This window comes from Corvus hawaiiensis, chromosome 7, assembly GCF_020740725.1.
Source record: "Corvus hawaiiensis isolate bCorHaw1 chromosome 7, bCorHaw1.pri.cur, whole genome shotgun sequence".
Classification (NCBI taxonomy): Eukaryota; Metazoa; Chordata; class Aves; order Passeriformes; family Corvidae; genus Corvus; species Corvus hawaiiensis.
In genome coordinates, this window is record NC_063219.1 from 15,625,530 (window position 1) to 15,647,917 (window position 22,388).

General features: G+C 41.6%; 2 protein-coding genes across 2 annotated transcripts; both read right to left on the minus strand.

Annotated features, from left to right (window-relative positions):
- Nucleotides 1-328: 328 nt before the first annotated feature.
- LOC125328591 (gamma-crystallin B-like) lies at nucleotides 329-9,570 on the minus strand. Its single transcript, XM_048309498.1, is given in 4 exon segments — nucleotides 329-457; nucleotides 2,116-2,252; nucleotides 2,255-2,397; nucleotides 9,551-9,570. Coding segments are annotated over 4 exon segments (429 nt in total).
- A 1,682-nt stretch (nucleotides 9,571-11,252) lies between these two features.
- On the minus strand, nucleotides 11,253-22,260 carry C7H2orf80 (chromosome 7 C2orf80 homolog). Its single transcript, XM_048309388.1, has 10 exons — nucleotides 21,656-22,260; nucleotides 18,931-19,121; nucleotides 18,268-18,432; nucleotides 17,325-17,406; nucleotides 16,769-16,851; nucleotides 16,534-16,621; nucleotides 16,034-16,111; nucleotides 13,629-13,716; nucleotides 12,936-13,054; nucleotides 11,253-12,287 (listed from the first exon to the last, which is right to left on the minus strand). The coding sequence occupies exons 3-10, from the start codon at nucleotides 18,306-18,308 to the stop codon at nucleotides 12,201-12,203; spliced, it is 666 nt and encodes a 221-aa protein (XP_048165345.1). The 5' UTR covers nucleotides 18,309-18,432; nucleotides 18,931-19,121; nucleotides 21,656-22,260; the 3' UTR covers nucleotides 11,253-12,200.
- Nucleotides 22,261-22,388: the final 128 nt, after the last annotated feature.

Below are 22,388 nucleotides of genomic sequence, written 5' to 3' on the forward strand. Positions count from 1 at the left end.
TTTCCATGGTGATACTGTTTGCTGTCAACGTGCCAGTGTACTCACAGAAGAAATACTTCTGTGAAAGCCATTGCTGTTGTGGAGAAACTCAAGATGAAAGGTACATCCTATAATCAATGCAAGCATGGAGTTAATCCATGAACTCAATTACAGGTGACGTTTGGGATTTCCATAATCATAAATGAAGAATTTTTTTCTCTAAGATCTGAAATATTTTTTTTCCAAAGATGCTATTTTCAAACATACAGGTAGGAAAGTACTGGTTAGAAAATATCCCCTATTGTTGGAAGGATCCAACTTTGGCACTCATGGCATCCCATTTGGTGAATCACCTGTATATGTTACAAGTCTGGATGTCTGTGTAGTGAAAGCCCTCTTGGAGAGATGGGCAGTTATCCATGAACTTCAACATCCTGCTTCTCAAGTCATTCCTCAGACTGCTGAAGCTGCTGTGCTCCTGGGAGTGCAAAGGCAAATCCAAACATGGATAAACAAGATGTCAAGTGGCAGTTCTAGGTGACTACATCTTGCTAGATGCTACTGATGCTAGCAACATGACAGTGAATAGCCACTAGTATGTGCAGAAAGGTCAGTTTAGCAGGAATAAATGCGACTGGGTCTTAATTTATAGCACCAGTGCTGTGAGCAGTGCTCCTTTCTGTTCCAGAGAGAGCAGAACTGCACTTGCTAGGACAACTAGCAACTCTGCATGCAGGTAAAAAAATAAACTCAGTGATATACCTGGATTGCTACAGCAGTCATATGTCCTCAATCTTCTCAGATGTTGACATCATAACTGGATTTTTCTTGTACAGCCTTGAGCGGGCAGGTGGGGTTTTTTTGCTTTTTATTTACTAAGATAATAAACTGTTTCAATGCTGTCTCTGACTCTTGTATCTAGCACAGAAAAGATTTGCTATAGAAAAATACTTGCTGCTTTGCATCAATGTGCAATACAGTTTTTGCAGGTGCTTGAGTGCAGTTGTATAGACACTAGAGTATTGCTGCTACTGTGCAATGTCCAACAGGTTAATTAAAAAAAAACCAGAAACACTAACCCACAACAAACCAAACAACACTTTAGTATCCTTCCTAATTTTAGCTTTTTTTTTCCTACCCCCATACTAATTCTCAGTTTCTTTCCTCCTTCTTAATACTTCTCATTGGTCTCCCAAGTCAACTTTCTTTCAGTCCATCTTGTTCCCAGATTCTTTACCTGTGACTTCTTTCCCTCTACCACTTGTAAGGACACAAGAGTGCACTGCTTTTAGCAACTGGCCCCAGAATTTGTCTTAGCTAAGTGAAGCCCAGAATTGGATATCAGTGGAAAAAATAGCTGCATTATCCTATGCAGATGGAATGTATCTGGAAACTTGTGTGGTAATCTATGTAGCTTCTACTGGACAGGGAAACTGTGAATTGTGCATAAGGCTTATAACATGCATGAACTAATTTTTTTATGAATATTGGAGGGACATATTCCAGCATTGAGCCTACTCCTGGGCCAATTTTCAACTCCTTAGTCTTACGTGTGAGTATTGAGATATTTCACATCTTGGCAACTTCTCCCCTCTGAGTAAAACCCTTCCAGGGAATGAGTCTAGAAAGAAAAAACACAGATCTATTCTGGCCTGAAGTACTCAGAAATAACCTATCATGAAGCAAATATGCCTTAATGTTTGGCTCAAACACATGGTGGTGTCTCTACAATGGGATGTGTCAGGTTGCCTCTGCAGTAGTGTAGTCATCAACTTTAAGCCTGTCATGACATAAGAGCATTGACTAGGGCATGGGAGCTGTGGTTTTCAGCTCTGTACTGAATGTCCTTGTGATGTTTAGTACAGCATGTAGAGCCTGAGTGGTTTTAGAAGACTGGTGAAGTGCTTTTATATATATAAAATAATAGACATGTTATTAAACTAAAAATTGATACCATTAACTCCTCCCCTCCCACACTTGAGTACTAATCAACCATTTATTTGGGTGAGAATCCAAATTTACTTACCTACCTCTTTGAGAGACCAAACCTCATTAGGTGAACTTGGTGAGTAGTAAAACTACTCCTCTCCTCTGCAGAGGTCCCTGGAGAAGTTCCTTAGGCCAGAGCTGTCAAAATGGGATGTGGTGCTCTGATTCTAATGAGAGCAGTAACATACATGGAGACAATATGGAAAACTTAACTGCTGTGATGAAACAACACCTAGTGGAGTCATTGAAGCCCACCCAATGCTGGAAGTCAGAAGAGACTCCCCCTTCAGGAAGTATTGATGGCCTGTGTAGTCGGGACATTCATAGATCATCCAGCAGCTGGTTTCCACCTTGTCAGCAGTTGAGGTGGGCATGCAGGTCTGACGGGTCTGTGGTGGTGTCACAGGAGCAGCCCTCAAAGAAAGACATCTGCAATAAAACAAAAGTAGTCCCAATCACACTGGAAAGTATTTGAAAGCTGACTTGGTTTTGCCTGGGTTGTACAAAGCAATCCAAAGACTGCAAGGGTCTATAGGGACTCTTCTACTGAGCCCTAAGACTAGCTCATATCCATTTTCTATAGGATGTGCAGACCATTACTGCTGTCTTCCTTTCTCTAGTATTAGAGAATGGTGGATGTCCCTTTGGGACTCTGGAAGTGGGAAGCAACTTTTATCATTATTTCATGCTGAAAGTATCCTGTTAGCAGCCTTTTGACAAGTTTTGGGAGCATTTGGAGAAAGTGAAAAACCCCATTTGCTCTTTGATAGCTCTGTGGATGACTTCTTTTTATCACACATTCATTCAACTTTGTGCCCATCTCCTGCACCCAGTCCTGGGTTCCTATAAATCTTCTGTAATGTAGAACAAAGAAAGGGATAATCCCCGTACATCTGAATTGTGCTGGAGCTTTCACATGTCTTAAAGATACTGTAACAAAACAAGACTCCTCTGTCCAACCCAAGTTAGCCCACTGAGCAATTTAGGTCTGCTGGGCTGCTATATCTTAGCAGCAGTAAAATCCAGTTAGAAATACTTAAATTCAGTGGTATTGTTTGGTGATATTTCTTAGATTTTTTTGAAATAGGTTATTTCAAACTTATTTTCCTGACATCTTAAAAGTCTAAGATGATATGAACTTAAGGTCTCTCTCAGCAGTTGAAAAGCTAAAAGGGAAATTAGCCGGACAGAAAACACAACCAAAATATTTTTTATGTATGTATGTATGTTTTTTATGTATGTAACTGTTTTAGTATTTGAAATCTTTCAAGTACACAATAGGCTTTCTTTGGTAAATTTATCAGAGAGATAATAAAACAACCACTTGAGGTTCCCCCTCTGCTAATTTGTTGGTAGACCATCTAAAGATGTGTATAAATGTACTTGCCTACAAGAAGCTGGATATCCATGTTAGGCTGTTTGTGCCATTCACTCAGCTGTTCTCATCTTTGCTATTTTTGCTAGGGTGTAACTGTGACATCTTTTCTCTCCTGCTTGCCTTCCTTTTCTCACCTTCCACATCCACCTTTGAACTAACCTTCACAAAATACATTCATGTGCAGTGCATTTTCATGTTTCTTGCTCATACTGTGTGAAGGAATTTTGGGTCATTTTGTCTTACTGGCTTCTTGTTCAGCCAAAATGCTACTTGTTTTGGGCTTTCTTGCATATGTCTTTCACTATGAGTCTTGTATGGTGATTTCATGAAACTGCAAAACTTCAGGGACAAATATTTAGCTATTCTGTTTTTACACAGCTCTAGTTGTGCTTCTAATGGGTGTTGTAAATGGTATCACTATTGTCAGCCTCTCTCTTGGAGGTGCTTCCTCAGCCAGGAAATTGCACCCTTTAACACTGAAAGCAGACTGAGGGAAGAGTGTGATTTGAGTCTTGTTTCTGAACACCTGTATGCTTTCTTTGTATCAAAAATAACTTCTTTCTGATGATTAATGCTAAGCAAATTGAATTCACTTACAGGAACAACTCCAATGTGCAGGCCTGTGCTTGCATTTCTCAAAGATCTTTGTCAGGCTCAGAACTCTTACACTTTTTTTTGTTCTCTCTGTGACCATGCTTGCCATGGGGAGCAGGTTTGTGTTTTGGATCCCACATGGTCCTTCACAGATCAATATTTTGGGCACTGGACTTGGTAATGAAGTTTGGAACTTGAGAGACCTTGAACTTGAGTAGGGCAGGTACATGTAAAGTCCTTATTGTAACAAAAGTAGAGCAGCCATCACAGGTCAGATGGGCCATCTGTCAAGCAACTTCCTTGAGTAGGCACTGAGGGAAGGGTAGATATGAAGCAAATATACATAATATCTCATTCAAACTTCAGGACCTCAAGCTTTGTTTTGCTCAAGAGGTTTTCTGAGCAGGAGGTTTTGTCTCTTTTTATAAAAACTCTCAGTGGATTTGTCTTCCCAGTACTCATCCAACTTCTTGGATCCTGCTCCTAGGACCCTATGCCACAGATGAACACGGCACTGCAGGAAGGGCTGTGGGTTGATCTGAAACTCTGGAGCCAGGATATCTTGTTATACAAATGGTATCCATGGTCTGAGGAGCGTGGTTATTTCCATCTGTTGCAGCTGCCCTCAGCCAGTACGCTGTTATGACAGCTGCTTTTACATGGAGATTGACTGCTTTTGCACCTCAGAAAAATTTGAGCATAGGAGTAATCTGAAAATAGCAGTGTTTTTGTAGAGAAATATAGCCTGCATGCCAGCAGCTCTAGTGCCTGCTACCAACCATAAAGCAAGCTGCAGGAGCCTAGAAGACTTGTTGGTGAAAACTTGGATGCTCTGTGGATTTCCAGTGTCCCTCTACTTTAGCACCATTTCTTAATGTCTGCTTGATATTCCCTGAACATTTGCAAACAAAAGCAAGTGCAGCCTCTCAGTGGTTCTTAAAAACTAGGAACTGCCACCATCCCTGACTCAGGTGGAAAACTTTGGAGAAGTTTAACTACCCCTAAGCTCTAGGATGCAATGGAATCTAGAATCCAGACACCCTACCTATCACCCTGATCTCTGAATAGTTATTTCTGTTCGTTCTTGCCTTTTACCAGAGGAATGCCAGCATATAATCTACACATCACTACAGAGCCAAGGTTCTCAATTGCACAAATTGAACCAGGTACTTTGTTGCAGTAAGTGGGCACGTGTTAATTGCTGTCTGGGGAACTGGTCTGTTCTTTCTTTATTTATTCCTGCTGAAGACAAATGAAATACTTTGATTTCCTGTTCTAAGCAGACAAGCAGATACTGTACCTGAATTGCTGTGTTATTTTGCAAATCTGAGTTAGCTAAGCATGCTAACACACATATTCCTTACACAGTGCAGTTCCCATAAATGCATGATATTAGGTGTTTGTGAACAAGAGGAAACATGCTTTTTCACACCTCTGCCCTGAGAGCCAAGTTGTTCATGCTCCATTTCTCTCTGGCTGAAGCATGGTGTTCTTATGTACACCAAACATTTGCAGTAGCTGAACAGCCTACATGCAGTAAAGGACAGGCAGGAGAGCAGAGATAGTGTCCCATGTACAAAAGAGAGGACAAGAAGGGCAAAGAATAGTTCTATTTTCCTCTCCAGTGTTGTCAGGGAAAGGCTGGTGAGGATCACTAACAGGCTGTTATTGAGGGGTCATGTGAGTGTGAAATAATGGCTAAATGAAGTCTCGGACGTTAGCAAGGAGAGATGTGAGTTTTAAGCAGTCCACCTCACTGCTGTAAAAGTTGCTTGGTTTTATTCAAGGACTCCATTATCAGAATGTTAGCTAGGCAAAATAAAATCGAAGCCTACCATTTCAAGCCAAGATGAAGGGATTTAAAATTAAATATATACTAGATAAGGTTGCAGAGTGTCCTAGTAGTTCTGTGCTCTCTCTACTGCTTTCTCTTTCCAAAAGTCTCCAGAACTTTGCTGAAAAAAAGTAGTATCCCTGGTAAGTATAGGGCTGGAATCTATTCCTAGATTGAAAACTTGTAAAAATAGAGAACTGAGATGAAAGAATCAGATCTTTCCCTTCACTTACCAGGGTATGGTTAGTGTATACTTACCAGCAACATGCAGTTGGACCTTAAACACTTGCTTAACTTACCATGTTCAAACTTATCATGAATCACTGGATAACGGTGAATATATTTTAAAACTATTCCTCCTCTCCCCTGAAAATGTGAAATAAATCAGATTTCCCTCAGGACTGCACAACTTTAATCTGTTAGTAGTACTGAAGAAAGATTTGTTTGAACCAGGGTTTTGGCATGCATTCACTGTTTATTTTGTATGAGAGCAGTAATTCAGTGTGAGTCAGCCAGCCTCTGCAAAGAGACAATTTTTGGCATTTACTGCACCACAGTCAAGAATTCTTCTCTATTCCCTAGGTTTCAATAAATACTGTCTGCCCTGAACTTAGGTATTTCATACAAGATACAAGAGCCACCTAAGGCATTGAGGGAGCAGATCTCAGGGAGATGGACATAGCCTGGGACAAATATCAGCAAGAGCCAACATTTGACCTTGGGGCTTTTCTTTTTTATACAGCTGAATGTTAGGGGAAACAGAATTCTGCAGTAGCAAATAGCAAAAATGTAAAAAAGACAGAAGTTTAACTGATTCTGACGTTACTAAACAAGACAGACACACAGGAAAAGGAGTATTGCCAGCTTCTATGTGTATTTCTGAGAAATTGTGTTCTATTTTGGAGATGGGATTGCAAAAAGATTCACTCTTTTGAAACTAACAGAAAAGGTTTAATTCTTACCCATAGGGAAGAGCTCAGGTGTGCCAACAAATGGGTATGATCACGTATGTGATAGCAAATAAATGGAAGATGCTTTATGACTTGAAGAAATGGGATTTATAAGGACTCTGTATTAAGACAATAGGAGCAAATGTATTTGTGCGATTTGGGGATGATGTGTGGCACTTATGTCCAGGCCTGAATAATGAATTTCAGAATTATGCTATTAAAAGACATTTACCATGTTACTCCATATGCTCCCATTATACACTGGTGTGCAGGCAATTGCCATGTGGGAAACTGCTGAGCTTTTTGAGTGTGGGGATGTGGAGTGTTCCTGCTGCTTTGGCTTATACTCTAAAGTATATCTGAATAACAAGAGAAGTACCTTGGCAAGCATTAATCCTTTGCCTGATTTTAACCAACACAGCTTTTATGTTAGGAAAACCGTACCCATTGCAAATCTGATTTAACATGTTCAAGTATCACTGTATCATAACACAGTGTGGTCATAAGCAAGTTGTGTACATCAGCCCACAGCAGACGTTTATATCAGCTAGCCCTGCCAGCCCTTCCCTGGGTGATGTAAACATATTCTTTACCTAGGAACAGTCACTCCACTTTCTTTTAGTATCTTCAAGTTATGAAAAGGCCCTGGAAATAGCTTTGATATGAAACAGATTATTCCCTTCATTTTCAATGAAACTTTGCATCGCCTTACTGAACTTTGCCTGTCTCTCAAGTCGCTTGGAGAGACTGTGTAACTATATTCTTAAAGGATAAACTATATGCACTTTCTTAAACTGTGATGTGCTGCTAAGCAGAACTCCCTTGTAGTATTACGTGGCAAGACCTGATGGAATTGAAGAGACAGAACCAGTTCTGGAAGTCAGGATCATTCTTCTTTTTTAAAAGGTAATGATGTTCTGAGTAACTGGGCTCTCATAAATAATCTAGCAGCCTTTTTTTGCCTTAAAGGAGTTGCATTGTTTCACAGAGGGCTGCAGGTCGAGGTGGTCACCGCTATATTCACAGCAGTGGCCCAGAAGCTCTTGTCTTCATTAAAAAATGATCTGCAAAATACATATTTGCAAAGAGTCATAGTCCACCCTGGTGTCTTTGTCAGAGCAGGGGACTGGCACAGTGGGGTTTCCACTTCTCTTTCCCATTTCTGAAAATTTGCTGGGATGAAAGTTGAGAGCTGTGAGCAGACATTGTGTTTGCTTTTATATACCATAGTCCTAATGGCCCATCTGCAAAAACTAACACAAAAGAGACCATTCTAAGCTGTGGGGATTTAACATGTTTTGTCTTTATTGTAGTTATGATGTTAATTGTATTTACCATGGGGGACTCATTTTTTCTGTGTTTTGTGTTGCATTTTTTGATGCTGTGTGCGAGTTATCGTGTAACTGTGGGGTAGAATACACTTTGAGCTGCTGTTAACTGTTTCATGTGGTCCATCTGAGCCAATGTGAGATAGGTACAAGCATGTGTATGAGTATATAACAATGGTTCTTTACAGAACCTCCTTTGCCTGAAAGCTCTCAAACTCAGCAGACCTGAGCAGCTTGTGGTATAGGTCTGTTCCTCTCCTTCCACATCCTGTATTGATTACCTCTTGCCCAAGTTTGTCCTATGGCAAACTTTCCTTCTGTGACAGCAGATGAACTTTGCTTCAATTTCAATACTTTGTCACAAGCTTTATCCTGGAGACAGGAAAAGACTCCATCTCACGTGGTGTTGTTAGCCTTTGCCTACTAATCCTTTCTATTGTGTACAGTTTTTAACACAGATGTGTAAAGAGGAAGTAGTGATTAAAAGTCTCAGTCTCTTCCTGGTGTGTGATTAATTGCTGCATCCCGGAAGACTATACAGATTGAAATCAAGTGGTTCTTACTAGATATTTATCAGTGTATCTGAATTACTGACTAACACCGTTAATCAGTTTGGGTCACTTGGTTCAGTTTTTTCCCTTTGAAAGTCTCGTTTTAAAAATTCAAAGGGAGCATATGGCATTAAACTCAAGTTGCTCTCTATCTGGAACCCAGAAGGATTGTTGTGTAATGCTAAAGCAGAGTGCTTTAACACTAAAGCACAGAGAGTAGGCTAGAGAAAACTGTATTCCTCCATTTTGGAACTTTTCCTCTGTTTTTTTCCCATTTGGTGCAGGGGTGTAACAAACCTTGACTTGTTCTGTTCTGATTATCATTTTCTTGCACCTAAATCTTAGACTTTTAAAAACTGCTTCATGGAATATGCAAAGCTCGTTATAAAAATTACTTATATCACTAGTAGGTGAGGCTTCAGATCAAAACAAACTACTGCACTTCAAAACTACATTTTTAATCATGTATTTGGAGGGACTCATTCAAGCATGTGAAGACCTTGTCAACATGATCCATTAGTAACTTGGCACACAGATGAACACCTTCGTAGATCTAATTTACTTAAAAGAGCTCTATTTTCAACTACATAGTCTCCACCTCCAGTGGAACAAAGAAGTGTTTGTGGCTGTAAGCAGGGAGGGCAGGGCAAAGTTTGGGAGACTTAGTGGAGCACAGCTTTGCTTACAAGGTTTCAGGCCAAAGAAAAGGGCTTTCAGTGCTGGTGCAAGAAAGGAAAGAGACAAGAGTGTCTTCTGGGGAAATGGATGGGGGGAATATGAAACCTCTCCCTTCACAGGCTTCTAACACAAACCACTTCACTGATGTTATTTTTAACTGTATCCATATTAAATGACAGGTGCCAATGTGCACTCACCATTTCCAAGCAGGTTAGATACCCTTCTGTCCTCTTTAGTATATTCAGCCCTTTTCTCCCAGACTGTGTTACCTCAGACCACCCGCCTTCATCCTGTCGGGTTTGTCATGATGTTTGCTTGCCTGTTGTATTTGACTTGATGTATTGCTGCTGTTACTGTAAATGCACTGCTCAGGGCTTGATATTTGTCTGCTGGCAAGTCCCCATGAAGGCTAGCCCTGGATGCCTTTGGCAACCACAGCACACACTTGCTTCACTTAAATGGATGATGTGTTAGCATTGGCAGTGGAAATACCTGTGTGGAAGTACCTGGCAGATTACCTCCATAACAGCCTGTGTGGGCTAGTTTCTGTTTTGAGGACCTCTGAGTGCTCTTCCAACCATGACTGCCCTTGTGAAGCCAGCACCTTTAACAGTGTTTTAGAGAGATGGAGTAAAACGGATTTTCTCATGGCTTTGGTAATTGCTGTTGCTGCCAGCTGCCTCTCAAAGATATATAGTCCTGTGGACTTACATTCATTCCAACCTGACAAAATTGGTGCTTTTCAGAACAGATTGGTTATATCTTTGTCCAACAGATAAACCTGTGGGAGAAAAGATATTTTGCCATTCTGTGATGGATGCTAAATGTTTCCACATGACATTTGGCTAGGAAAAAGCTCTTTACCATAATGAGTGAGAATTCTCAGGACTAGTTAGAGAATCAGTAGTGGCATGTCTTAAGTCAATAGTACTATAGCAGAAATTAGGGGAAAATTTATGCTTGCTTGCATGGGCAGTGCTCTAGTAACTCTGGCTGTGGTGTAAAGACTGACTCACAAACTTGTGTAGAGCAATCTAAGAAGTTAGAATCTCTGTCCAGCAGACAGTATGTCTGTGTCTCAGCTGCTGTGTTGTCCAGTCAAGAGTGTCAGCTGAAACCATCTGATTTCACTGTCATAAACTGGGTTATGAATTGCAGCAGCAAATTCTGCTGCTGGACTGAGCCTCTGGGGTACAATTTTCCTCTTAAATTACCAAAGGAAAAGTAGATAATGCCCTGTTCAGTTCCCCACTTGCCCCTTTACCATGATGCCAGATATCTAGGAAGAACAGAGCCAGAATGGCCTCTTACCTTTCCCACTATGGGTAGTATTGCAGTGCAATAGTAGGCACCAAATGTATGCATATGGTGCACATATGATCAGAAGTCTCTTCTGGGTCCTGTAGAACAAATTCATGACTCTGCATCACATCTGAGCTCTGAACTCTGTCCATTGCTTTCTGCATAGCTGAAGAAAGAGTTTGAAGTTGTTCTGACTAATTGATCTGGTTACTGAAAGAGCTTTTTTTTTCATTTGGGAGACAATATTGCTCAGGAAAGAAGTAATTTCCAATCAAGGTAGCAGAAGGCTATGATTCACCAATCCTGTGGTGCACACACAAGCACCTTTCAGGTCTCTTAATTCTGGTTGTCTGAACATGTGAGCAGCAAACCATCTGAGCTGCTGGGCTTGATTTTTGTGTGCAGACAATCAGATGCCAGCCAGCCAACAGGGGAGGGAGTAGCAAAAGGGCAGGTACTTGCACTCTGAGAATAAAATACTGGGTTTAAGCTTATTAGCATAATAAGTAAGTAATAATATAGTAAGTATAACATACTATAGTAAGATTTCTGTTGCTTACTCCTCTTAACTCCACCAGTTTTATCTATAAAGCCAGCCAAAGAAAAGTGAAGACCATGGCAGTACTTTAACAGCAAAGACAGCACTGGAATAACAAGGCTAACCACCTATTTGTTAGTCTTACTGTTTATTTTATTACAGGTCAGTGAACAAAAAACAGTCATGAGATGTTAATCTCTGTAGCTGTTTAATCTTAACCACCCCCTCACCATTGTTCTCTCAAGGGTTCAGCAGCAATATCCCCTCCTCCCCTCTTGTAATGACCTCATTTCAAAATACAATTTCTCTCTGGTTTGGCTTTTAAGGGGTCAGATTGATGCTGTTTGAGTTGGGATAAAATTTGCTCAGGTCCTGTCACTGGCTGCTGCCTATGGTTCTACTGAATTTGTTTGCAAGAATCAAAGACTCACCAGTTAATTTGTAATTTGTGAATGTATTGAGCTGTGATTAGTGACAGCCCATCTAGGGAATGGGGAGCGTTGTTAGGCAGCACAGCATGGACATTAAAGAGGTAAACCATTAGAGACCTACAAATGGGGATAGGAAGATAGACTTCAGTGCTATGTTGGCACTGCAGGGAGATGCTCTTTCTTTAGCTGAGCCCTTCACCAAAATAAGAAACCAGGATGGTTAAAGGGGAGAGCTGAGAGACACAGCCCGCATCATGCTGCCCAATGCTGGATCATGTATGGGAGTTGCAAAACACTGTGGAAAAGGGAAAGTGTGTATTCCCTGCCTCTGAAGTGCTGCATCCACTCATTGTCTCTGTAAAATGGGCATGGTGCATTGAGGAGCGGTAGGGATACACTGGGAAAATGTAAGCTCTCGACATACTGGCAGGGGGAGGAAGCAGGAGAGAAGTGGCTAAGGGAAGAGGAATGGATGTCTTAGATGCAACATATGAAGGTGGAAAGGAAGGAATGGCTGTGAAGATTTAAAAACAAACAAACAAAACCTCAACCAAAACACAAGTTGCAAATGTATTACCAAAGCTAATGTAGAAGACATCAGTTAGCTCACCTACAACTAAGTGAGGTACATGAAGTCTTAGATCTTTGCTATGTCTTTGCTTCATTTGCTTTCCTCACTTTTGAGTTTGTTCCAGGCTTCCTTGGAGAGATTCCTTGTTTTGCTTCTGTAGCTCCCTGCAGGATGCAAATGTTAATAAGCGCAAGCACAGCAGGCAGGGCTGAATCCATCAGGAGAGATGGGGAGTGCACGACAGATCAGCTTGCCTCCTGCTGTGTCACATGTGAGGCACGCTGAACTCAGGGCTGTGGGGGAGCCCCCTTACTCTAGATCCGCAAATCCAGCCCTGCTGCTGGAATGTTGTCTTAGCTCTGTTGCTTAGTGGAGCAGTGGTAAACAAAAGGCTTTAGTGAATAATGGACAAATAGAAAGGCAGAACCTATTTCATGAACATGCTAGGCTAATCTGACATTACTAGGCTCTTTATGGAGTCAGGTTTTTTGCTAATTTCTTTAAAATAGGCTTGCCTTTTTTTTTTTTTTTTTTTTTTTTTAACCTAAAAGTGATGGTAGTAAATGCTTTGGGGTTTTTTTTCAAGAATATTAGCCAGAAGAATGCTTTCCATGTGTATATTACCGGAGTCGACTTTCCAGCTCACCAGTGACACCTCCTGCCAATGTCGTGCCATCCAATTTAGAATTGACACTTCAGTGTTACTATGAAACATCTCGTGCTAGAGAGCTGAGAAGGGTAGACAAGATGGACATTCCGTGATAGTGTTGCAAAAACTCTTTTACTGGCCTATGTGAATTCTCCAGACCTACTTTGTCACCCTGTTGCTTTCTTCTGGTCAGTGTGTCCAGTTGCTTGTGGTCCTTTTTAGCTCTCCTTGCTGAACGAGAGCCTTGCTTTAGATGTGCTTTTGGTGTCTGGTACTTGACGCCTTTGGGGGAGAGAGAGAGCCTCGTATCATCTTGGGCTTACTGAGTGCCACCAGGCTGGTTTACAGACCTACTGCATGGGCTCACTTGCAACACATGGTTGCAGGTAAGAGGTTCTGGCTTCAAATTCTTTAATGCTCCTGAAGTTACTCTCATTATTGCTGCACTTGGAAAAGAAACAGGCAAGCTGTAGGTGGCTCTCACTGGCCAGTAGCAAAACTGACCTTTGCAAAACTTCTAGTATTAGTCCAAGCTTAAAAGCAAGCAAATGATTGACAGACATAAAGGCTGATTCTATTGGAAACATGTAATCTTTCCTCTACTTGAGGAAAATGCACCTTTTGTCATGAATTTCAGTAGCCTGAGCTAGACGCCATTTTTAGGCTACAATGACTAAACACCTCTACATCCCTCCCTATCCCCTCCCAAGAGAATAGGCCAAGGTTTACACCATCCTTTCCATGTGCAGCTGTTGGTGCTCAGCAGGCTGCAACTTGGTGGCTCTGCTGAGCCAGGTCCTGCTGCCTGGTGTTCCCTTGCCCCGGCCTTGTAGGAGTTGGGGTGAAATGTGCTTACTTTGCTTCCGAGCATGCTCTGCAGCTTCAGGGGCAGTCAGCATGGCAAATGGATGCAGGGAAATCTTGAAAGGTTGAATCCAGTGGTCCTGAAAGGACAACAATTCATAGACTCATATACCTGCAGAAACTACGTGCTAAGACAATGGGCACACTCTTCTGGTCAGCAGAAGCTAAGATAACTGTTGCTGTTGCGCACAGGGACGGCAAAAAACGACATAAATTCAGGTCAGAGAAGATGGTCGAAGCCCACCCTTTTAATGCCAAAACCCATCTTTTTATAGCATGGATCACAAAAGAAAAATTACATGTCTGGCCCATTGGCTAGCCACCAACAAAAGTGAGTGGCTGAGCGGTATAACCACCCATTTCAAAATATTTTCTTCAGTGAACCAAAACAAGACCTTGCAGGTACAAGATAGAGAGTTAGTTTGCAGAAGTCTTTCACTGTTTCTCAGCTAAAACATGAGAAAGAAAAACTTCACAAATGCTTCAGCAGCTGGAAAATTCCTCTGTTCCTGCTTTTTAGCATCCACAGACAACTGCTTCAGCAGTCCTGGTGGATAAATGAGCACCATTTATAATGCCCATCTGAACTGCCATGAGGGTGTGACCTGGGCTCCCTAAGTATCTATACATCTTGATAAAGCTAGCACATGATTTTCAAGGAGATTTAAGCCAAGGCTTCAAAATTGAAAAGGGGTAACAGGAATCTCCATCAGTTTACTTCAGTGGGAAAAAAAACCCACAGAGATTGAATTTTCAGATGGGCTGGATTCTAGCTCTTTGAGTCTAGGACTCTTAAGGAAGCATAAGCTGAGTTCCAAGAGTTATTGTCAATTTAAAACGTAGATGTAACCTCTTAAATGAATTAGGACTTTGCAAAATAAAGTATCCTTAGTTTCCCAGCTCATCAAAGCATTTCCATTCCTTTCTCATAGAGTGGAAATGATCTTTAGCCCATGATTAAAATGAAGCAGTGTTGATGGCTGAAACAGAAACCGAAGAGCCTGATAACAATGGCTTATCTCCTTCTTCAGAAAATTTTGTAACTTTGCTACCTTGTGAACATTAAGGAAATATCTCTGAGTCCACAAGGGGCAAGATCTAGCAAGTGGACAGTAACATGAGCTGAGCAGAAATACTGTTTGTGTTCTTTCTTTGTCTCTGCTTGTGTAACACCAGAATATAAATCAAAGCTTAAAAAACCCCACCTCTCCTCCTCCCAAAGGAATAAACCCACCAAAACCCAAATGCAAACTCAAACACTCCACCACGGGCAACAGCATGAGTAGCTAGCTGGAAACCTTTCAAGAAAACATTGCTCCTCTGCAGTGTATGGTGAGCACTCAAAACAGAGATTTCTAAAAACATCCTGGGTTGGAAATTCATCAAGAAAAGTATTCCTGTCCATAAGAAACAAGACTGTAAGAATATACAGTGTAACATTCACAGCAAAAGGAGGGACAGTTGATTCACCCACTTATCCCAGGAGCAAAGAGGAAGATCCCTCCTTCTAAATAACATATTGTGAATTGCCCCTACATCACAACTAGTGACATTTCTAGTTCTTGACGTGGAAGAATTCAACTAAGAGAGGTTACAGCCAAGGCTATTCTGGTGCATGTAACTGTGAGCTGGAATGAGCTCTAGCACTTTCTGGACACTGGGTGTCAGTCTGTCATTAATATTACAGCTAAGCATGTCTGAGATTAGGAAAAAAAGTAAAATAAAGTGCACCAGAAACACTGTGAATTACATGTGAATCATCTGTTACAGTCTGACTACAATTTCACATCAACTTTTAATAGTTGCTTAGGAAATGTCAATAAATTATATGTTACTGAAAAAACAATCTATATATTCCAGATGCTTTTTCATTATGGAGCTGGGTCATACAGAACACTTTCTTGTGCCTTGAGTCACGAATTAAAGATTCTAATACCTCTCCTACTTTTTAAAGGGCAATTATATGACTAAAGTGATACTGCTAGAGAAACTTGCTTTGAACAGAGGCAAGGCCCTTGTGAAGCAGGCAGTATCTCCCCAGCCCTGCACAGCCTTTTTCCCCACTCCACACTAGTGGTAATTAGAACATAGTGGTGGGAATGCATCTCTGTAAACCATTGTGGCAAAGGTTCAGGAGATAGGTTACATCTCAGTGTGGATGTCAGTAATTAGACTGCCCTCTTCTTGCCTCTCCCTGGTACACTGTGTACAAAGGCAGAGGAGGAGGTGGTAAATAGTTTGGCTTTTTGCTCTAAGAGAATGTTGGAACTCATTTGCTATTACTAATGGGGTAAAAAGCTAATTACTTCAGTTTAAAATGTAACATATGTTTTAAAGGCACAGATATTACAGGATAACTTCATTTTTACAGATGTGCAGAAAAAACTAGTTGCTCACTTTTGCAGAGCTCTGCCAGTGTGTTGCTGAGGGCTTCATTCTGTAAATCTCAAAGATCTCTTCTACAGAAATGCTGTTCTGTGAAGACAGGTTAGAAGAGAGGTTCAGCTCTCAGAAGTAGTATTCTTTCAAGTGAATGAATGAAATCAAGCTCATATCCCCTTCTCTAAAACAGCTCTCACATGAGCTCCTGGTACTGTTTCATATTGCTAGTACAGATCCATTGATCTGGTCCTGAAACTTGCTTGCCATTTTGCGCTTGGCAGAGACAAGTTAAGTAACGTGTACACGTGCACAGGACCACCTACTGAAACTGCGTGTTTTGTTTTCTAAGGCTGAGCAAAACTTCATGGCTGCTTAATAAAAATGAGATGAATTTGTAATATTTGCACTGTCTGTATACTGTGCTTTCAATGAACAAAGACATTCTAGGTATGAGGAGTGTTTCTATTCTATCTGCCATAGGATAAAAGATACTGCCATCTTTCTTGTCCTCTTACCATTAGTATTCCAGCATATGAAGATAATATCATAGCTTCTCTCTCAATTCGATTGGGATATGTGTATTGGTTGCGAGCTGCAAAATTCCTGTATGGTGTTTTGAACAAGAAGATTGTTAGCCTGGTATTATAAATACAAAAAGTAGTCCTGAGCTCAATTCACTGCTGCTTTTACTCCATCTTCACACTGGTGTAACCCACTGCAACAGCAAGATCTTGGCTTTGCAATACTCACAATTTCTCTCTTGTCAGTGGAGTCTGAGCATCGGAGTCACTTAACCACATCAAAGCAACACTGAGGGCTAAGTTGTAATGGACCTAGAAAGACAGAAGAACCTTATGTGGTTTGTTCGACTGTAATTGCTTGACTGAAGACAGAGAGACTACAGTAATGTAGGGAAACATGAGCTGTAACTACACTGGGTACCTCATATGTTGTAAGATACTCGAGGAGGTCTGAGGTATTTTAAACACACACAGGACAACTGTTTTCTTATGCACAAACAGCTTTGGTCTGTGAAGAATAACCTCTGGTTAGTTGACTTAACTGTATCAAATGCTTTCTGCAAATGAGCTTTTCCTTGCTAAAAAATAAACAAAATCTTTAATTATCTTGGATACACTACACCAGGATGCTATTCACAGCCAATTTCTTTAGGTATTCTTTTCCATAATGGCCTTTTATTGACCACTTTAGGGACAGGTTATTTAGCTGTACCAAGCAGCCATCTTTCAGAGTTAGCAGTAGCCCTGCAGTTAAAGAGGATAGGAATTAGAAGTCTGGTGATTACCATGTCATCTAGAAAGGTGGAGTGCCTTTGTCCTCTTGGATCAAATCCATTTTCTCGTAGTCTGATGCCAACATAATCTCTCCTTAAAGCAAGGAAACAACTCTGAATTACATCTGTTTCTAAGCAAACCAGTGCATAGGAAATGTAATAGATGACTCTAAAGCTAGTGCAAGACTGAGGCTAAATTTACTACGATTCAGGGCTAGGAATCTGCTGCAGGATCTCTCACAAACAGTTCCCAAGTAGGAAAATTGTTTGCATCTCTGCTAATCTTACCTCCTCTCAAACCCCACTGCTATCTTCTCCAAAGGCTTCAAAATAGGGGAAGAAGTGCAAATATGAAACAATTACTTAAAGTCTGGGGATAGACTTTAAGTCTGAACAGAACAGAAGAATTTCACTGTACAGTCCAGAGAACGAAAGAGATCCTTCACTGGTGCTTGTCCTTCTCATTCAGGGGAGGCCTGATTCTGTAACCTTTCCTCCAGACGAAGTACTACTGATCCATGCAAGCATTCCTAGGGCAGATGGACACAGGACTTGTGTGGAATAGAGGGAATACTGCTTACATCCCCTAGGAGTTGTCTGCTGGGCAATCCTGCACTGAAGAGCATGAGATGCTGCTGCATGAGCTAGGAGACCTCTTACAGATAGCAGCTGCCCTGGATGCATTGCAAGGGATGAACTCTGCACTACACTGGTTGCTCTCACTGAGCAAGCTCTGGGCTGTCACATCTCTACTGTCCCCTGTGCAGTCAGGTCTCCCACTGCAGCCTGAATGTAACAAAATGAAGAGCATGTCAAATGAAGTTTGTTCATGCTTTCCAGCAAGAGAAAACTAAGGTTTGAGAGTTGTCATCCACTTACATTTTACAACCCTTTGCAATGAAAACAAGTGCAATCTCAAGTGCAGTGAAAGCAATTGTGGGCAGCTACTACTTACAGGAGTTTTTCAATCTCTTTCTTCAGGAGTTTTTTTTCCATATTCTATTTTTCATTGTAACATAAACTCAATGGATCTAGGAGAGAGAAAAGTGCATCCTACAAAGTATCTCTGTCAGTGATTCTCTTAATCACAAGTAAAGAGAGTGGGACACTTGGAGACCACCTACAAAAATATAATCAAAACCCAAGGTAGGATTAAAATAGGAACTGAGAAAAATTTAATCAAGAAATAAGACAACATGCACAGTAATGAAAGTGAGGGTAAGGAGTTTGGTAGTGGGAAATGGACAGAATGAGCCCATTTAAGATGAGCATCAGCCTTGAGCATCAGCTTGCAGCTTGCTTGCTTCCCCATGAGTGATGTATATTCTCTCATATAATGCCATCTTTTGACCTGCTGCCACTTCCAAGTTTCTTAGCAATGGCTTCCTCTCCCTACTCTGTGTCTATTAATCAGATCTATGGGGTAGAAAGAGGGGATGGACTGGGAAGAAGACAGGATGTAAGAGATGGAGTTACAGCAAAGAGAGAAGCCAGCACTTGGTCCACCAACTTATTGTAACATCAAAGTGCATGCTCTGCTCCACGATACATACAGCTGTTAATGAATATTGTCCCCTATTCTCTCTCTCATAAATGTACAGAAGAAACCATGCTCTACCTGTGTGAACTCTTGCCATATGCTCCAGGATCTGGGTTTGGAGCCTCTCTGACTTCAGGTATTTCTGAAGAGGAATTCCCTCTTGATGTTGCTGTTCCTTTCTTGCCTCTGCCTCTCAGTTTGTGTGCCAGGGAAATTAGGCTTTGGCTTCATGCAGGACAGCTGCTTTCTCATGTTGCTTAGAAACAATGCTGGTGAGAGAAATTAAAAGAAAAAAAAGCAAATCAAAACCACCACAGAGAAGAGGTTAAACTTTCAGCTTGTGTTATCAGTTTCAAGTTGGATGATCCTAATACACTCCTAGGCATTGAGTTTCACTGCTGAGTGGCTGGTTGGAAACATAGCAGACTTGCTAACAAGGGAGGCAGAGACTATTCACTGGGTTTTCTGATGGATCTAATTACTTGTAAATGAAGCTACCAACTTCTACTACTGTTTCAGCATTCTACCAAATGGAACAATGAAAAACTAGACCTGATACCTCCCAAGAGCCCATCTAGGGTTCCACTTGCAGTGTTTGTGGCATATAGCAAGGATCCTGGCTACTTGTTCTTTCTTCAGTGTTATGTTTTTGCTTACAGTATTGGGAGAAATTCTAACAGTCAAGAAATCCCAACATGCTGTTCTACACCCCACTGTTGTCCTTTCAAGGGATGCAGGGCACATCTTTCATGGGATTGCGGATGGTTGCCAATCTATCATGATGGCTAGCAAGTCAGTGAGAGGCTATGGGATTTTGTAGATTAGGAAGGTTTGCAGGCTGTATTTCTGAATGAATGAGCCATCCCCCTCCTTAGAAATGTACTTCTGTTATTAAATGATTTCCTAGTGAAACAGGAATCGGTTTATGAGACATGATCATAATGTTGCCTCTCTTTGTGATGGCCTAAGAAAACGTAAAAGGAAATGTATTATCATGAGACATAGATGTTCTGCAGGAAGAAATCTACTAGGCATTTATAGAATTTGTGCTGTGCTTTCTCTTCCTTATTTCATTTGCCTTTCTCATTTATTTTATGGCAAAAGGAGCACCAAACTTAGTACTTCCCCACCTTTCAATCCAGCTGAGGAGCTTCTGATCAAGTTGGATTTGATTTCTGAAAGCATCCTCCTTGCAGGCATCATGGCAAACATGTCTGCAGTAGAGCTGCTGCTTGTTTGCTCTGAGAAACACAGATCTACTGCCTGCCAGGTGGAACTCCACCAGTTACACCCACCCAGGGCTTATCTGCTCATATGGCCAGGCAAGAGGGAAAAGTGACCTTCACAAAGTGAACATAGCCATGCCAAGACTGACCCAAAGTCCTGCCAACCCCTCTCCCGTTGTGTGGAAAAAATGATACCCTGATGAAGAAAGGGACTTTACTGAAATGAGTCTGGTCCCTAGTCCTTGGGTGAGCTGACCCCTGCCATTTTCCCCAAAGCAAGAACTGCTTCTGTATCACTACAAGGCAGGGGAGGCCGCTGTGTTTGTGCTCTTCCCTGGTAGAGATAAATAACATTCACTAGTGGATGCCTGGGGAAGAGATGGGAGAACTGTGCCAGCAACCATCAAACTTTCTTAGTGTATTTCTCAGTTCTCCAATTCAGGACCTTCTTGAGTAAAAAGAGTTGCCTTGGCAGTTAATAGCTCTTGCTTGTTTTTAACTTCTACAAATTTGTTCAATCACTTTCTGAATAAGTGATGTTGAAATTTTGAGTAATGACATCTCCAATATCTCCTGGCAAAGATTTCCACTGTTTAAATAGAGCTGTGTGGAAAAGGGTCCCTGGCTCTAAGAAGCCAATTTTTAAATTTAATTTGCTGACCAGTATGCTCAATAAACTTAGTAGAGAAAATTTAGGCCCCCAAAGTGTGGAATTTGTCACACATGGAACATAGAATATGTCTTAGAGGATACTTACATCTTTTTCCCCCACCCATAGCACATTTAATGACAGTCTGTTTCCCTAGAGCAAGAACTAAAGCAACAGGCAGGTCTGTGTGCCTGCAGAATTGTTACCTACTGCAAGTCTGATTTTCAGGGCAGGTATGGAGGGTGTTTTTTCAATCTGCTATTTAATTAGGTTGAAATGAATAAATATATTTAATAATTGCCATTATTTAATGCTCATCAGCTAATGTACTAACAAATACCTCATAAAATAGGAGTATGATTTAGGACTCTTGCAAAGGACTACCTTTGCCTATGGCAGCAGGTATGATGTTCAGGTGTTAGAAAGATAAATTACTTGTCAGTAGAATTGCCTTGCTGAAGTTTAAAGCTTGAGATGTTTCAATAATCTCAGCTCCAAAGGGACGTTAATGAAGTTTGGGGAGAAGCCTGTACTAGTGATAATGGAAGCAAAGAATGCAGAATTTACAAGCCACAAGGACATTTGGCAGAACTCCTAAGATAAGGGAGAAACTAACAAAGCCAACTCTGCAACTGTGCTAAGTCAGTCCCAAGTAGCTAGAAGGTAATTCTGGCAAGGAGAGATTGTGACCCCCAACTTATGAAACTCACCAACTCAAAAGAAGAGAGACTAAACACATAGACTGTAACAGTAGACAGAATACTAATTAATCAGAGAACTATGTAACTTGTAGCCAATGAATATTAATGCCTTTGTTTACTAAACTGTATGAATAGCGATCGTTTTTGATAGTCATTGTGCTGGCTTAGTGGATCTGACACTCAGCACTCCTTTCTATGCAGAGCTATACAAAAATCAAATACCTCACCTCTCTGTGGGGATCGGACTCTTGCACAGCAGGTAAAAGAACCCATTTTCGGACAACAGACATGTTTTCAGCAGCTTTGGCAGCCTTGGGACCTCCACTGTAAATTGATTTTCAAAATATTTGGCTGCTTCTCCTGTATGTGTCGTTTCCTTAAAATATTTAACATCACCATACCAGCACACATAATGTCAGCTTCTTGAGGGCAAATTCAAGGATATCTGGAAAACAATGCATTAACTTGGACTGAAGTGTAAAGTACATAAGAAGAAAAGTAATTCATTTGAATGGTCACATTTAACTTTCTTTCTCACGGGTGAAAACGGCAAACCCTAATTTTTGGGTGAGATACGTCCTTCAGAAAAACCCTCGGCCTTTTCTGGGGCATTCCAGGAGCGGTTTAGCTCTGTGCGGCCGGGGCAGGTGGCGGCAGCAGCGCCTCCAAGTTGGGCTCTACCAGCCAGAAGGGCAGCAGGGCCGCGGCGGCCGTGAAGGCGCTTTTCGGGGCCGCGTTCCCCGTGAGGCGGGGGAGCCGATCCATCCTCCCCAGCCCCGGCGCCGGCGTACAGAAGTGGCCGCTCCCCGCCGCCGTCCCGCAGGGCGGAGCGAGGGGCGGGCCGTCTGCCGAGCCGCCGCATTCGAAAGTCGCTTTGCTGGCACGGCTTCCGCTTCCTCTTCTTCTTCTTCTTCCTTCTCTTCGTCTTCCTCCTCCTCCTCCGCCGCTGCGGGGGTCCGC